The sequence below is a fragment of the Dermochelys coriacea genome, chromosome 6, assembly GCF_009764565.3.
Source record: "Dermochelys coriacea isolate rDerCor1 chromosome 6, rDerCor1.pri.v4, whole genome shotgun sequence".
In the NCBI taxonomy this organism is placed as follows: Eukaryota; Metazoa; Chordata; order Testudines; family Dermochelyidae; genus Dermochelys; species Dermochelys coriacea.
In genome coordinates, this window is record NC_050073.1 from 41,725,058 (window position 1) to 41,743,073 (window position 18,016).

General features: G+C 39.5%; 1 protein-coding gene across 7 annotated transcripts in view; it reads right to left on the reverse strand.

Moving 5' to 3' along the window:
- Window positions 1-18,016, reverse strand: part of ANO5 (anoctamin 5) — a 95,939-nt gene that overhangs the window by 24,183 nt on the left and 53,740 nt on the right. For all 7 annotated transcript variants that reach the window (XM_043516679.1, XM_038406709.2, XM_038406708.2 and 4 more), the window contains 8 exons: window positions 13,444-13,512; window positions 11,879-12,163; window positions 11,310-11,423; window positions 8,461-8,576; window positions 7,429-7,563; window positions 5,960-6,065; window positions 5,804-5,864; window positions 2,798-2,949 (listed from right to left, as the gene is read on the reverse strand). In XM_043516679.1, the coding sequence (XP_043372614.1) occupies window positions 2,798-2,949; window positions 5,804-5,864; window positions 5,960-6,065; window positions 7,429-7,563; window positions 8,461-8,576; window positions 11,310-11,423; window positions 11,879-12,163; window positions 13,444-13,512 (1,038 nt within the window). The remainder of the gene's footprint in view (window positions 1-2,797; window positions 2,950-5,803; window positions 5,865-5,959; window positions 6,066-7,428; window positions 7,564-8,460; window positions 8,577-11,309; window positions 11,424-11,878; window positions 12,164-13,443; window positions 13,513-18,016) is intronic.

Genomic DNA, 18,016 nt, shown 5'->3' on the forward strand with positions numbered 1-18,016 from the left:
TGTCCAAAACCCACTATGCTTTCTCATGGACAATGAGGCTGCAGCTCTGCAAGACACAAGATTTATATGACTTTCCCATAGCCTTTCCTCCCTACATAGTAGAACCACAGTGGTTCTGCTGCTTTGTGGGTACTGTGGAGCTATACAAGAAGGGAAAATATTTAGCCCTAAGCACAGACAGGGACACAGGTCAACATATATTATTAAACAGGCAGATGTTCCTTTCCAATTAGTTTGATCCAGTAGTCAAAAACAGGTACTTGCCTGAAATGTTCTTTTGATCAATCTAAAAACAAAACCTCCACAGAGCTACACCCATGGTCTTGTGCTCAAGGAGTCATGCTAGGTGATCTTCAGAGATATTTATCTCATTGTTGGACTGCATATCACACTGAGGCATAAAAATGACAATGGTGCCCTGGCATAAGCAGAAAAACTCTCAGTGAGAAAAAAAATCAACGTATATTTCTCCTAAAAAGTAAGGAGGCTTGAAGGGAAGGGCCATGTTGTTCATATAACAGTATGCTGTTTTAACAGCCATGGCTAAATTGAAATTTTTCCTCTGAATAATGTGTTACTTTCATGTATCTATTTGCATGGCTGGTGAAAAGGAACTATTTAAAACATAGTTCCAGGGCCAAAGAGTGTGACTGAAACAGTCCACTTTAAGATGACAGAGGCTATTCCAGAATGCAAGAAATCTCAATCATATATTCTAGAAACCTGCAAATTAACACCTGCCTAAAAAATTTGATAATGGAAAAACTAAAAAGCACATACTATCTAACTGCATCCCTAATTAAACTTCAGACTCATATCATGGGCCTCCACAAGGCTTACTTCCCCAGCACTTAACACAAGCAAGTTTAGCTAACAGAGGACAAACACAACACCGAGCCACCTTTTTTACATCTTGTCTATGTGAGGAGTTATTTGTCTTGTATTGCATTCTGCAATGAAAACAACAAATGTGTTTTCTTTAATTTGGAAAAAGTATAGATTTGTTTCAACTGGAAATAGAGAGGAGGGATACTTCAGTTTGTGCTGTATCATTATTTCTGTATTCAACATTCCTTTAAGCAAACAAAAATGTCTACTGCACGGAAACCCGAAAGCCAGTATGACTTTTGCTATCTCTGTACAGCAGACTTTTCCTCTTCTATACTTAGTACTTTCCATTGCTTTGCAGTATTCCTTATCATGCAGACAGCAAACATCTGTTGAGTGGTCATTTCTCCTTAGCTACATTGTGTGTGTGCACTGTGACAGGGTCAGGCCAGATGGCTACAGGAGAGGGAGTCTTAGAAGGCAGATACATTAGTCCCAGATTAAGCAGGTCCATTTTCCCTGGGTAAGGTACCGGTGCAGTTCCAGAACAAGAAGGAACTTGCTGGAACAAATTCAGGCAGGCAGGCTAATTAGGACACCCGGAGCCAATTAAGAAGCTACTAGAATCAATTAGGGCAGGCTGGCTAATCAGGGCACCTTAGTTTAAAAAGGACCTCACTTCAGTTTGTGGTGAGTGTGAGTGTGAGGAGGGGTACTGCTGGAGGACTGAGGAGTACAAGCATTATCAGACACCAGGAGGAAGATCCTATGTTGAGGATAAAGAAGGTGTTGGGAGGAGGCCATGGGGAAATAGTCCAGAAAATTGTAGCTGTTGCGCAGCTGTTCCAGGAGGCACTCTAGACAGCTCCATTCCACAGGGCCCTGGGCTGGAACCCGGAGTAGAGGATGGGTCTGGGTTCCCCCCAAACCTCCCAACTCCTGATCAGACACAAGAGGAGTTGACCTGGACCGTGGATTCCACCAGAGGGGAAGGTCTCTAGCCTGTTCCCCGATTCACTAGGTGAATCAGCAGAGACTGTGGGGATTGTTCTTCTTCCTTTTCCCCATGCTGGCCAGTGATGAGGCTAACTGAGTGAATGGCAGATTTGAGCCATGAAAGTGGCCAAACTGAGGGCTGCTGTGAACCTCTGAGGAGAGCAAATCTGCCAATAAGTGCAGGACCCACGAAGGCAGAGGAGGAACTTTGTCACATCTCCCCCCCTCTCTCTCTCTCTCTCTCTCTCTGTGTATGTATTATATATATATTTATAGTCATATTACATTCACGTGAAGAGTGAAAACTTCAGTACTTACCATGGAGCTACCTGCTGCAAGAAAATAATAAATGACAAGTTATGGAGCCAGATTCTGCCCTAGTTTAAATCTGATGTGTTTCTATTGTGTTCAATGAGATTGAACGAGGTCTGGGCTGAATTTAGTCTATAAAGTTCTATATGCCAAACTCTCTACTCCCAGACATAGGGCTTGTTGAAAAAAATTTCATCTACAAAATCATTTTGATGAAAAACAAGGAAAATAGTTTTACCAAGTGTTTGCAACATCTTTTTGATGCTCTCTATATATCTTGGTTCTTCTATAACCATCATCACCATAACTCTGGAGTGCTTATCCATTTTTCAACCAGCTGTCAGACACCACAGTAAATGAGAGAATTTCACTGATTTGAGTGGATTTACTCTAGATTGCTCCTGGTATAACAGACAGCAGAATGTGCCTCATTGCTTCGTGTAGCACAGTACCTAAAAGTCCGCTTTGTCCTCATACAAGTGGTTCACTGCCACCATGGTGTCACAGATCTTTACTCAGCAATTTAATACTAGCTAGTTCCTAAGATAGAACTATCACATTACAAAAAAGTGTTAGTATGGAATTTTAGCATAAAGTTTTATTCATTTAGGTGTCCACTCAACAGACATCTTTACACACTAAGCATTTTTTTTTAAATTACCTGAGTGACTGGATTTTTTTTCTTGTGGGTACATTTGGCTTCATATTCTGGCCTCAGCTGGAGCTGTTGTTGTTCCTCTTCAAAATCAACCAAATCCCACTCATATTTGAGTCTAGCTTGTCGCCGCTTCCAAAACTCCAAGAAAAGTGTTACTGTAAGTGAAAAGTGTCAAATAAGCCCTGTTATGAAAAGTGAACTGACTGGTAGGTTCTAGATACCACCCACATTAAACAACCCTTCTCTCCTGTGTCTCACGATTGCTATTCTATTACTTCTTCTATCAATGTGATTTGCCTGATGTTCATTCAGGATATCAACCACACAAGAAAGCTCACTGCTAAGAGCTGTCATATGAATTAGATATATTTACTGGTAAATTGAACTGTAAATGTGAGTAGAGCACTGGATGACAAAGTAGCAAGCCCTCATGACCACAGTAGACAAGACACACATTTTATTACAATGATTAGTTAAAACACAAGCAGCTACACAGAACTAACAGATAAGATAGGATATTTCAGATCAGGCTGTTGGGTACAAGAATCTATTATGGAAACATCTTTACTATAGATAAGCAGAACTGTTTTTCAGTAGAATGCTTTCCAAAGTTTTACACAGAGCCAGAAGAGTACCCAGAAGTCACCTACTACAGGACAGGCCCAACAAAGAAAACAACAGAACGCCACTAGCCATCACCTTCAGCCCCCAATTAAAACCTCTCCAACGCATCATCAAGGATCTACAACCTATCCTGAAGGACGAGCCATCGCTCTCTCAGATCTTGGGAGACAGACCAGTCCTTGCTTACAGACAGCCCCCCAGTCTGAAGCTAATACTCACCAGCAACCACACACCACACAACAGAACCACTAACCCAGGAACCTATCCTTGCAACAAAGCCCGTTGCCAACTCTGTCCACATATCTATTCAGGGGATACCATCATAGGGCCTAATCACATCAGCCACACTATCAGAGGCTCGTTCACCTGCGCATCTACCAATGTGATATATGCCATCATGTGCCAGCAATGCCCCTCTGCCATGTACATTGGCCAAACTGGACAGTCTCTACGTAAAAGAATGAATGGACACAAATCAGACGTCAAGAATTATAACATTCAAAAACCAGTTGGAGAACACTTCAATCTCTCTGGTCACTCGATCACAGACCTAAGAGTGGCTATCCTTCAAAAAAAAGCTTCAAAAACAGACTCCAACGAGAGACTGCTGAATTGGAATTAATTTGCAAACTGGATACAATTAACTTAGGCTTGAATAGAGACTGGGAATGGATGAGTCATTACACAAAGTAAAACTATTTCCCCATGGTATTTCTCCCTCCCACCTCACCCCCCACTGTTCCTCTGATATTCTTGTTAACTGCTGGAATTAGCCTACCTTGCTTGTCACCATGAAAAGTTTTCCTCCTTTCCCCCCCCTGCTGCTGGTGATGGCTTATCTTAAGTGATCACTCTCCTTACAGTGTGTATGATAAACCCATTGTTTCATGTTCTCTGTGTGTGTGTATATAAATCTCTCCTCTGTTTTTTCCACCAAATGCATCCGATGAAGTGAGCTGTAGCTCACGAAAGCTTATGCTCTAATAAATTTGTTAGTCTCTAAGGTGCCACAAGTACTCCTTTTCTTTTTATGAAGCATCAGATGCTCTTTTGAGGGTTATTTTGATAAGATGGCGTTTTGAAGATACTGAGCTTTTCATGTTTCTCAGAAAGTCAAGGGAGTGCCTGGCTTAAGAACTTTCTTTTTTGAAATAGCAGTGTGTAGAGGTTTGTGTGTATATTTATATAAAAAAATAATGAGGCCTTCTACAAACTGATCTAAAATGCTGTAAACCTCTGGTAATCTGAAAATGTTTGTATCTGAGTTGGTAAGAGTTTGTGGGTTAAACACACACAAGAGTTTATGTTGTGGTGCTCTATAAACCTTGGTAGAACATTCTGGAAATACAAACTTATTTATGCCATTCAAGGGACAATGTTTAAATGTAAGAAAGAGCTTGAAGGCTTAAAAATCTATTTATTCTGAAATTTCCTGAAAGATCCCAGTGTAAAAGATGGTGCCTAGATGCTAAGGTGATAAATAGACATATGACAGACAGACCTTTGTGGGATAATGGAAGCTCTGTAATATGGTTATTTCTGGTGGGATAAGACATTTGATACATTCTTTCATGCTTTAATCACCCAAACAGGAAAGAAGGTTATTCATTAATTAAGGTAAAGAATAGGAAATAATAAGCAGGTTCTCACAGACATTTACAAAGATGCATATGAAATTTAACAAAAGAACAAGCATTGAAGTCAATAGAATTTTGTTAAAATGTTAAATGGTATGAATAAAACAATGACAAGTACTTGCTTACAGGAAGTCTCATCACAGAGAAGACAACTCAGTTAAATACATCTGCCTTCTGCCTCTTCAAAATACACTCGTCGTCTGATTTCTCTGGTGCAAAAGTGGGACAATGTACGGGTCCTGGCCCTAAGGCTACCTATAATAATGCATTCTTTGAGCCTATGTACTACTTTCTGCTTGTGGCAGCCATCAATCAGAAGTAGAAGAAATTTGCTTCATAGGGTCAGAAAGAGAAACTTTATTGCAAGGATTAGGCGAAAAGAGAGAACACAGCCTGAACTGTATAAAACCTGTTGTCATGTAGGGAAGAAACTAGCGATGTGTTCACTACAAATTAGGTTATTAAAAGAAAATTAATAATTGTAACATTAGGAGTAACCTTCAGATAAACAATTCTGCAAAAACAGTCTTTTAATTGCATTGCAGCAAGTGTGTAGGTTGTTTAAGGCACTAGGTTATGTTTTCTGTAAAGAGCAATTCCTCCACAAGTTTAAATTATTTTTATTCTTTGATGGGGTAAATATTTCTAGATTTAAGGCAAAACAAAATGGCTTTCCCAATGTCCCTGAAAAGTTTAGTCAAGATCTACCAAATTGCTTTATTTAAACTTTGTTATCAAATATACTCACCCCATATGCCCATGAAAATTGCAAAAAAAAGTGTTGCCACGTTATCAAACAAATGGGAGTACTGTAACAGAAACACACAGGGACAGCACAATTCAGTGACAGAACAGTTTTAAATAAAGCAGAACATGACAAATAATTGCAGAGTTGGATACAGACCTTTGAGGATTCACATGTGGTGTTTAGCTTCCAGTACTCACACTTCTCATCACAAAGAGGACACATGATGATCTCTCCTCCAATCGCAGTGGCACAGATTTCTTTGCTGAGGAGAAGAAGATGGTTTTACATTTTCTTCAGAAGCTCAATGTGACATTTCTTTTGGAAAAAGATCAAAGCTTCATTTGTTCAAACTTAAGTGTTTTTAGCTTTGCTGATGATGTGTCAAGGTTACATCCACTGATACAACTGTAACAGGGTCAGAGAAACCTTCAGTTGCTCCTGGAAATGGAGTTGGTGATTCACTTGGTGCCATGATTCCCTCTGTGTCAGTACTGAATTAGTACTTCAGCATTCTGTTCGGGAGGCACTGTGCTGGATGTACAGTCTTTCAGATGAGATATAAACAAAGGTTCTTTCTAATCCGGTCACTAAAGATCTCATTGCACTTTTTGTAACTTCAACTTGCTTCTTCTTTTTACTACTGTTCTATATTGTTGTGCAGTGTTGCTGTATGATATTAAGCAGCTTCCATTTTTTAATCATAAGCAGCTGCATTGCAGGGCTAGGTGAAGTGACCTGTGTGTATACTTTTTAATGACCATTTAAGTCTGAATGTGCATAGGGATTTTTCAGGAAGAATATAGGATATTATGACTATAACACAAGTCTCATACTGGCATAATTCAGCAGAACAGGGCACACAGGTACCCATTCCTGAACATACTTTTTAGCTACACATGTCAGACACCAAAACAAACTTGGAATGTCCACTACATGTGAAGCCTTATTCATCTCTGATGGGGCATGTTCTCTGCATTGCTCCTGGACATTTTGGGTAATTATTCACCATTGCGGGCCCTCTGAAGCAGGCAAAAATAGCTTTCACTACAAGATGGATCAAAACTGGAGGGTCTAAGGAAACAATGAACAGGTGATACATAAACAATCTTAATGGGAGAGAAGCTTAAACAGGCAGAAACGGCTGAATCCTGAGGACCCTACCAGCCACAGCGTTGCCCAAATACGAACAGAGAGAAAACCGTTTGCCAAATTAAAACAAAAAATTTCAACTTCCAACTATATGTTAGATTTTACACTACAGTGGACAGTTGTGCTCTATTTGTGCAACTCCATTTAAGCCACTGGTGGTTGTCGGGGTGTAACAGAGCAGAATTTTCCCCTCTGCTTAAAAACATTTTATGTTTGCTATTTTTGTATAATGAGCAAAACTAAATTCTTTAGTTGGCTTTGTATTTTCAGATTAATTCTTACTTGTGATTTTTTTTGGTAAATGTTAATGCAAATTATGACTTGTATATATACAAAAAATACTGAACGTAGCAGTTATGAAAATGTGATACTCCAAAAACACACTATGCAACTAGACATTTTAAAACTATAATCCTGATTTTTAACAAACGAGGTAAAGATATCTCTTTCAGTGTAATTTTGGCAGTTGCACTCACCTGCTCATATTTTCATCCATTGTAAACCAACCATACAGAAAACAGATTAATCCAACCACTGCTGCAAAGAACAGCATTTCTGTGTAGAAACCCAGCCAGGCAAAATAGATTCCAATCTTCTCTCCATAGTACTTTCTACACACAAAGAATACAGTTGGGTAGGGAAACATAGGAAGACTGCAAATCACAAAAGGCAAAACTGGCAAGACCCAAGCAAAACTAAAGACAATGGGACAACTGACCTCACTGAATAGTAAATCCAATCATTTATGCTGTATAAATGAGATCTGAATCTAGCCCATAAATGAGAGTTACACATGTTGAACAAGCACAAGATGGAACTTGTTTAGGGAAAAGATGAAGCTACCCCTTGTTTTCCCTTCCAGGAATACCTTGCTTAAGGAACTCTTTCCTCTACTCTCAACATAATGAAAATGCAGATTTACCTGTGTTATGCACCAAAAGGGGATAATAGAGTATAAAATTTAATGGTTCACAGTGGCTCCAAATGGATCATTTTAAAAGAACTCTATATTTATCATAACAAAGGCAACAAGGTGCGTTACTAAAGGAACAGATGGACTAAGGAGACACTGATTGAATCTCAGGCAGGTTTATGCTGGGTTTTAGGCTTATTAGAGTTAAGTTTCAGGTTCAGATTCAATGTGCCAAAATCTTATTGACTGTTCTTGAAACATTTCTATTTTAAGTGGTGAAAGAGATCAACTGATTTTACAAAATACCTGATACTCCACAAATGTTTTTTCTGCATCTGATGCAGATCTGGAAAATTGGTCCTTCTACATTTGGCTGGTTTGAATGGCTTTGGATCTGAAGTAAAGAGTTTTGCTGATCTCTAATAAAACATACATTGTGTACTCTCAGAGACATGTGCCTGTTTAGGCACCTGTTTTTCCTCAAACATTAGAAAGGAATAAAAAAAGCCCCAGGAGGAATAAATCACAAATGAATGCAGTGAAAACCAATGAAATGTGGCCATGTGCAATGAACACTTCACAACCCATACCTTACCTAATGAGATCCAAAGGTTGCTCCTTGTAAAACCGTAAAAACCTGGCCCATTCCATGTACAATGTGTATCTCTCATTGTCACAGTTTGGATTATTTGCCTTTTTCCAGTATTGGCACTGTGTGGATGTGCACAGATTTAGAGGAGAGACAAAGAAACTCGTCAGGAGACTAACACATTACACTAAAATATACAAATCTTAACAGCAACTCATCCTGGGTGAGTTTTAGGGCCACCTAACATTACTTGGTGCTCAACATCATAACTCAACCCTAGAATAGCCCTTTCAGCACACAATATTTTAAAATATATGTACCCATAGACCACTTGTCAATAGGAAAGGCCTGTATACATTAGACGTTAAGGAAAATTGCACTGATATAGCTATTTAGTGTAAACTCTTAATGTAGGGATGCCACACTCTTGGAAAACGGGCCTTGCACTTCTGATTTCTTCTAGTAAGTTACTGGAGTAAGTTGCACTAGTACAAGCCATGATTTCCATTGGTATAGCCTGTCTACATTAGGAGGTTGCAGCGGTGAAGCTACATCAGTGCAAATTTTCCTGATGTAGATGAGCCACAAACAATTCCCACCTCACGAAACAAACAAGTCCAAATCCCTTGTAGGTCAGAATCAGGTTCTTTTGATAAATTCCACAATCAAGAGCCTTCCACTGAGAGATGCAAAGATATACACATAACACAAAGTAAAGCTATTTTCTGTTTCTTCAGAGATTATTATTCTGTGTTTATCACTGCAGTTTTTGTCGCTATAATGCAAACAGCCACTAAAATAAGACTTCCACACTAATTCATTTCACTGGTAGGCTGTACTTTCACAGACTTTCCTATTGTATGACAGAATACTAGGAATAAGAAGAGTTTTCTGAGCATTTCAGCTTCCTATGAAATCAATAGGATGGAAGTACTGGAATGTTGTCATTTCTTCTGTTTTTATTGCATTTCTTAAAATGCATTTCTTTCCCAGCTCCTGGAGTCACATGACCATAGGTATGTCTACATTCTGAGTTGGATGTGTAATTCCCAGCTCGAGGAGACATACCTGCACTAGTTATAATTGAGCTAGTTCACTAAAAATAGAATGTAGCTACATAGTTTAAGTGGTGGGAGCAGCTAGCTGCCCTGAGTACAATCTCATCCAGGACTCTAGGTACACACTTGGGGCAGCTAGCCCCTCTTGGGGCTCACACCTCCACAGCTATCCTCTATTTTTAGTGCGCAAGCACAGTGGCAATGTCTCCTTGAGCTGGGAATCACACCTCCAGCTCTAGACATTCCCTTATTGAGAATTTTTGCTTCTGGGTTTTTTTTTTTTAAGGTCTCATTGTTTGTTCAGAAAAAGCATGAAAATATGACTGAAGGGTACCCCGCAGGTTCAAAAATCAGAAAGATAAATCAGATAAAAAGAACCCCAAATATTATATATTAAATAGCTCATGATTTTTAAGTCAATATAATTATTCTGGGAGCCTCACTCAATTTTCAAACTCTTGAGGTTGCTAATACTGGTATTGTGTGGAAAGGCATCAAAATTGTATTTTGGCACCACTGCTGTTGTTATTATTTGTTTCTGATGTTGCCCACATTGTAATTGCTGCTTGCCAAGCATAAAAATGGCACAGGTCCTACCCTGCCAAGCTTAAAATCTGAAAACCACCAGAAAACTTCCCATTCACCCAAGTAGCTGGTATCATTCCTTTCAACAGAAGTTTCTGGTTTTCAGAGCATTTCTTTCTCAGATTTATGTTGTGACAGAAACTTATCAAAGAATTGTCAAAAAATAAACAAGTGATTTAAAATACCACTAGGCATCATAGGATTCAGAGTAGCAGCCGTGTTAGTCTGTATCCCCCCAAAAAACCAGGAATACTTGCGGCACCTTAGAAACTAACAAATTTATTAGAGCATAAGCTTTCATGGGCTACAGCCCTCTAACAATTATTAAAAAAAAATAAGGAATTAAATTAGAGCCTCACAAAAACGATAAATTAAAAATGCTACTCTGAGATAAACTTCCACTGTAATACACTGGTATTTAGTAGCATAGCTCCCTCCTGTTTACATTAATAGGGGCTGTAGGGCTTTATGCAGGTATTCCGTTTAAAGCATATCTTGAAGCAGTCGTTCTCAACCCATGGCCGCACACACAGCTGCAGCCCATGTGACATCCTCAGGATCATACAAGTAGCATATATATTGTGTGGATGCAGCCCACATAACACACAGAAAGCTGCATATGTAAATAGGTTGAGAACCACTGCCCTAAAGCAAAACAGAGAAAGCTACAGTCCTTACGAACTTTACAATACTGACAGTATGCCACCAGAGGGCATCCTGATGTGGAGAAATGACTGCACAAAACTTTAGGGCCAAATTTATCCCTGGTATAACTACTTCAGTGGCATTTTATACCACACATAGATATGACCCACAGGGCTCGGCTAAAAATGTTATTCATTTCCTTGTTTTCATCTGTCTTTGTAATATATTACTATAATAATTTATGTCACAATGTAAAATAAAAACATCTATAAAATACATTGCAGTGTAAGTCACAATGCTGAACTCTGGGACTGAAATACTTAGGTAAACCCAATACACTTGAGCATATGGAAAAGCACTGTAGTGCATACGGAAACAGCATAATAGCGCTGGCAGATATTCCTTGTACATTACAGGGCAGGAGATCAGAGTGCCTAATGAAAGCTGAAGGGGTTGGGGACCAAATACATTTCAACTGAAAACAGTAATATCACAGCAGGCAAAGCAAATGAAGGAGGAAAACTGAACTGTGATATATCTTTGGGAAAGCAAAGCTAAAATACTTACATCATGGAGAGGGTAAGCAGCTGTATAGGTGCCATTACTTAACAATCTTTTAATCCCAAACTTTTTCTTCCCTTCTTCTGTTCCATAGGGGCACCGTGTTAAAATATAGTACACCTAAAATGCAAACACAGAGAGAGTTTACTCCTCTTCTTTTGTAATATGGTTTAAGACCACACTCTACTGATGGATGAAGGAGCACTGCTGATGGGACTGTGCAATCCCCCTCAAAGGTAACGCATTGCAGTAGCTGCAATATAGGGAAAATGAGAGGATCCTCAAGGCTCCAGCGGGAACAAGGATGCCCCTGCTGCCCCACCCTAGGTGAGAACTGGTTTCTCAAATGCAATCTGTACTTAAAGATACATAGACATCAGATTTCATCACATAACATCCAGAGTTACTGTACCATACAGCAGCAAAGTAATAGACCTTCTGTAGATTCAGAACTCAAATGGCTGTCTCAGCTTAGTGTTTGATATGTGACCATACACATCCCCAGTCACCCACTCACCCATAGGCCTATGTTACATTCTGCATGCACATGTAAACAGATGGGTTGAGATACGTACTATTCTGTTTCTCATGGATGGTGAGAAGAAGGTGCTTTCATTGTCAATGAGGTAAAGCTCCTGCCTACTTTTGCTGAAGGGTGCCGTGAAGTAGTCTGGTTCAGGGTGCATCACCTTCTCTGGTAGCCTAAATGGTTCAAGCATACAGTTCAATGGGTTCTCTACAGTAGAGGGAATATCATTTTCCTTGATGGGCACTTTAATGTTCAGCACTTCAGCATATGTGATCAGAACCTCCCATGGGGCATGGATCTTCACAAAATAAGTTTTGCCATCTTCAGATTCCTGTACAAGAAGAGTTAAACCTGGGTCAAACTGAGGTGGGGTGGGGTTTTTTTAAGATTAAAATCAAGTGAGATGGTATCCAGAACTTTTCTCTCTTTGTTCTTTTATTATCTTAAAGGCTTACATTGATTCTGAAAAAACAGGAGGAAGAATTTCCCTCCACTAGAAAGCTTGTATGATTGATGGTTGTGGGTATCTGTACTCTTTGCACTGATTAGAGGCTTATGAGGACATTTCAAACTGCATCAAACCTGTACATTAAAGGTCAAATTCTCCAGCCTAATTAAAGGCCACAGAGAACACTGAATGAATTGGAAATGGTGTGGTTCTACAGAGCAGGCTATTCAGGGTATAGAAAACCCACACAGTAGTCAAAACATCCTGCATGCAACAGTGCTGTGCCATCTCCCAAGCAGAGATGGCAGTTTTAGGATTGGTCTACTGAAACTGCTGGTGTGTAGACCATGGAATCCACAAGTATGCAGATTTCCCTGCAAAACACCCTGTAAATCAGCAGTCATGGAAGCATGCAACCCTGTTACTTGTAGCAGAGGCTAAGGAATGATTCCTGTACCACACATCCCTAAGAATTTCTCTGCACATAGTATATGTGAGGGTCCGACTCTAAAACAGTAATATTTAATCACTGGCTTACTGGAGCCCCATCTCTGGTCTCATGGAGTCTGTTCTGTCAGAAGTTATTTTGCTCCACCTATTCTCAAGTAGAGTAAGGATAATGTTGATCAGAGAAACGCTTCCCCCGCTGCACAAATCATATGAGGCAGAAAAGTAACACTAAACAAATGAAAACAACTGCCATCCCAAGCCTTTCCCCATCCTGATCCTAATCCCCCACAGGATATGAGTAATTCCCATTGACTTCAACAGATGTTACTGGTATGCTGTGTGGAGGAAGAATCTGGCCCAAGCAGAAGTTCCTTTTTATGCTGGTCTCCCTGTGTAAATGAACTCATAGTTCAGTTATTTTGGTACCATTTCCTTTTCATTACTGAGTAAAACACAATCACTTCCTCCTGAAAAATAACAGTTCTCTTCTCTCAGTGCTTAAAATATTTATCAAGAAAAATTGCTCCTATATTAGCCTGTTTAATTTCAGTTACTCACATAGTTTGAAGTACTGAAATCCCTTAGAACCACTGATACAATGGTGGATAAAATCTTGTTAGAACAGACCAACAAATGTATTATCTAGCAACCTGAAAATTCAGGTATTTCGGCCTAATTTGCTCTGTATGACGAGAACACTGGGGTTTTTTTACCTTTTTGTCTTCTGTTTCTAATTCCAGACCAGCCTTTTGTAGATTCTTCTCAAATTCTCGTCTTCTTTCCTGAGGATAAATAGAGACTTTACTAAAAAAAAAAAAATAAAAAATGAAGTGGAGGCAGTTTTTACTTCATCTGTCAAAAACGTTAACCCTCCCTGTATCCCTGTGTATAGGGTCTGATCTTGTACCCATCAAAGTCAATATGAGTTTTGTGATTGCCTAAATAGAAGCAAGGTTGGATGCCAAAGAGTAATTTTTCCAAAATTCTACTTGTTGCCTTTTGATCACCAATCTCTTTCAAAGTTGCTGTCACAGAGTAGCTGGTCCCTGTGTATTGACTAAGACTAGCTTCCCAGACCAGATTAGGTGAGCCCAATCTAGCCAATTAAAGAGAGCTCGGCTACACCTGGGCCTATAAATGCACTGTTAGTGGGCAACTGGGAGAGATGGATTGTGACAGCCAAACTGGAGTGGTGGGTCCCTGGAGCAACCCCTGGGGGCTGTTGCTCTAAGAAGGGAGCACTGACACACTGGTAAACTGCCAAAAGCAGGAGAACTAGAGACTCCTGGGAGGGGTGACCGTGAGGCTAAGGAATGAATTAATACAGTTTTTTGGTTTGTTTGTTAACCTGTTGAGCAAATAAACCTCCTTGCAAAAGATTGAGCATGGCAATGCACGCTTTGGAGCAAAGGAGAAGCGTGGCCCTGGTGACAGTCGCTAATTGCACTACACGCTGGATTTATCATTTAAACTAAATAAGCAATACCAATCTTGCTTCCTTTAGAAATCACTGGCAAAACTCTTACTGCTTTCAAGATCAGGCCTACAATTAGATTTTTTTTTTAACTGAATAGATATTTCTACAGCATACTTTTGGGCCATTCATCAAAAAATTAATTTTCAACCGAATTTTCTTTAGACATAACTATTTCTGTATGAAGGCAGTTTGTAAAGCAAGAATGCCATATAACACAAGGAAATGCAGGATACTCCTTTTGCATTTGACTGTGTGTCAAATGGGGATCCCATGTCTTATGGTACTATATGCTAAATAGATCAGTATGTTTACTGATCACAGTAGCCTTGCACTCTCCTCTGAAACACCAGGTGTTGTGCCAGATGGATTACCAGCCCGATCCAGTATGGCAAGTCCTATGTTCCTAGAAACTGATTTCCTATTGAGACAAAATATATCTTCCTTCTATGACTTTTATGATTTGGTTAATTACTCTTTTTATGTATTGAGCTGGAATCATTTTGACCTTTACATTTTCTCTGTCTTCCATACGAGCATAGCACAGACACAGAATTGTAGTTCACTGAGTTGATGATCCGATCAACACAAAACAGTGCAACTAAAAAGGTGAGATAGCACGACAGCCATTACATTCAGGTGGTTTATCTAAAAATGATGCCATGTTATGGGGCAGATACTCAGCTAAATAGAGCACAGGGGAGACTGTCAGTCCCTGAGTCTCAGCCCTACATACAGTTTAGAGCAGGCTGGGGTCTGCTTTAATTTTGCACCATAGATACTAAGGTCAGAAGGGACCATTCTGATCATCTAGTCCGACCTCCTGCACAGTGCAGGCCACAGAATCTCACCCACCCACTCCTACGAAAAACCTCACCTATGTCTGAGCTACTGAAGTCCTCAAATCGTAGTTTAAAGACTTCAAGGAGCAGAGAAGCCTCCCTCAAGTGACCCGTGCCCAATGCTACAGAGGAAGGCGAAAAACCTCCAGGGCCTCTCCAATCTGCCCTGGAGAAAAATTCCTTCCTGACCCCAAATATGGCAATCAGCTAAACCCTGAGCATATGGGCAAGATTCACCAGACAGATACTACAGAAAATTCTTTCCTAGGTAACTCAGATCCCATCCATCTAATATCCCATCTCAGGGGATTAGTCCTATTTACCCTGAATATTTAAAGATCAATTACTTACCAAAATCACATTATTCCATCATACCATCTCCTCCATAAACTTATCGAGTAGAATCTTAAAACCAGATAGATCTTTTGCCCCCACTGCTTCCCTTGGAAGGCTATTCCAAAACTTCACTCCTCTCATGGTTAGAAACCTTCATCTAATTTCAAGTCTAAACTTCCTGGTGGCCAGTTTATACCCATTTGTTCTTGTGTCCACATTGGTGCTGAGCTGAAATAATTCCTCTCCCTCTCCTGTATTTATCCCTCTGATATATTTATAGAGAGCAATCATATCTCCCCTCAACCTTCTTTTAGTTAGGCTAAACAAGCCATGCTCCTTAAGTCTCCTTTCATAAGACAAGTTTTCCATTCCTCGGATCATCCTAGTAGCCCTTCTCTGTACCTGCTCCAGTTTGAATTCATCCTTTTTAAACATGGGAGACCAGAACTGTACACAGTATTCTAGGTGAGGTCTCACCAGTGCCTTGTATAATGGTACTAAAACCTCCTTATCCCTACTGGAAATACCTCTCCTGATGCATCCCAAAACCGCATTAGCTTTTTTCACAGCCATATCACATTGGCGGCTCATAGTCATCCTATGATCAACCAATACTCCAAGGTCCTTCTCCTCTTCTGTTACTTCTAATTGATGCGTCCACAACTTATAACTAAAATTCTTGTTATTAATCCCTAAATGCATAACCTTACACTTCTCACTATTAAATTTCATCCTATTACTATTACTCCAGTTTACAAGGTCATCCAGATCCTCCTGTATAATATTCCGATCCTTCTCCGAATTGGCAATACCTCCCAGCTTTGTATCATCTGCAAACTTTATTAGCACACTCCCACTTTTTGTGCCAAAGTCAGTAATAAAAAGATTAAATAAGATTGGTCCCAAAACCGATCCCTGAGGAACTCCACTGGTAACCTCCCTCCAACCTGACAGTTCGCCTTTCAGTAGGACCCGTTGCAGTCTCCCCTTTAATCAATTCCTTATCCACCTTTTGATGTTCATATTGATCCCCATCTTCTCCAATTTAACTAATAATTCCCCATGTGGCACGGTATCAAATGCCTTACTGAAATCTAGGTAAATTAGATCCACTGCATTTCCTTTATTTAAAAAATCTGTTACTTTTTCAAAAAAGGAGATTAGGTTGGTTTGGCACGATCTACCTTTTGTAAAACCATGTTGTATTTTGTCCCATTTACCATTGACTTCAATGTCCTTAACTAATTTCTCCTTCAAAATTTTTTCCAGGACCAGCCAGCAACAACTCCTCATTCTCCCTAGCCCCTGCATTAGAACCTGTGTGAAGAGGAGAATTAGGAGCCAATTCTGCTGGTTCTATGCCCACTGGGGACTCAAACATCTTGGCAAAATCATCAGTGGGAAAGTTACGGACAGTCTCTTCATCCTTTGTGCTGCTCAGGAGGTTCAGGTATACAGAGGACCGGAGAGTCTAGCCCTAAGTGACATGTGCATATATTTTATATAAAATACCCCATGAAATAAACTGTAGTACCATAGGATAAATGAAATTATTATGCTCCATTGATCACCTCACCAGTCCTCTGTCCACTAATTCCTCTTCTCTGAAACTAATTCGGGCATTTTGTACTCCTCCAAAGTTTCAAATAAACCATCTTAAATTTTTTTATTTTTAAAAAAAAATGTCAACTTGCCAGGGAAAATTTTTCTTCTCCTGCCAAGTATGGAATTTCCCCAAAATGTCCCCTGTCCCAGGCTTAGGATGGGCAATATTTTTTCTAGACATAAAAATGTCACAGTTTAAAAATTCATTATCTCATAATGCCACAGGACTATAAATGGGGGCCCATATTATTGCCTCTACTATAGACTCTTTGTGTCATCCCAGAACCACAGAGGAATAGTAAAACTAATTTATACAGTTACACTAGCTTTACACCACCACTATGACATTCCCAGGATTGACAGGCAGAGGTGAAAAAATAATTTAAAAACTCTCTTAAGTGTTTCTAACAGATATTTTCTGCAGCATATGCAGAATATATGACAGTGTGAGGGTGGGATAAACTAAAATCAGCATTCATGGAGTGATCTACAAAACTCACTGCCAGCTTTGCTTCTCGTGACCAAGGTGTACCCATCCTGCATCTATGCTAATATGACTTTCATTTCAAACCACACCATCGTGCATTCCCTATACACACTGAAGTGATCCAGTATGAATATACTGCCTAAAGCAGACTTAGATCTGAAAACATATTTGATAAGATTACCTAAATTAGACCCGAAGTCCAACGGGAACAGGGGGACTAATGCAGGTTTCATATCATACATAAGTAATATCAGTTATCTAAGAAAGATAAACACATATTATAAAGATAAATCCATCTCTTGATAACAATGCTGTTTGCTAGTAACAATAATCAGTAAATAAAAAAGGGTAATAGAGTAAAATTAATTTTTAAACTTTACAGCACATTATCCCTTAAGATAAATTTTAAAAAGCTACTCTTGAGCAACAGATTGTTATGCTGAAAAAGTTTGGTGTGTGACAGAACATCCACTCCTGTCTCGACTTAAGTCCATCTGTGCAATTTTAAGAAAAATTACAAACATTCTTATATCAAAAAAATA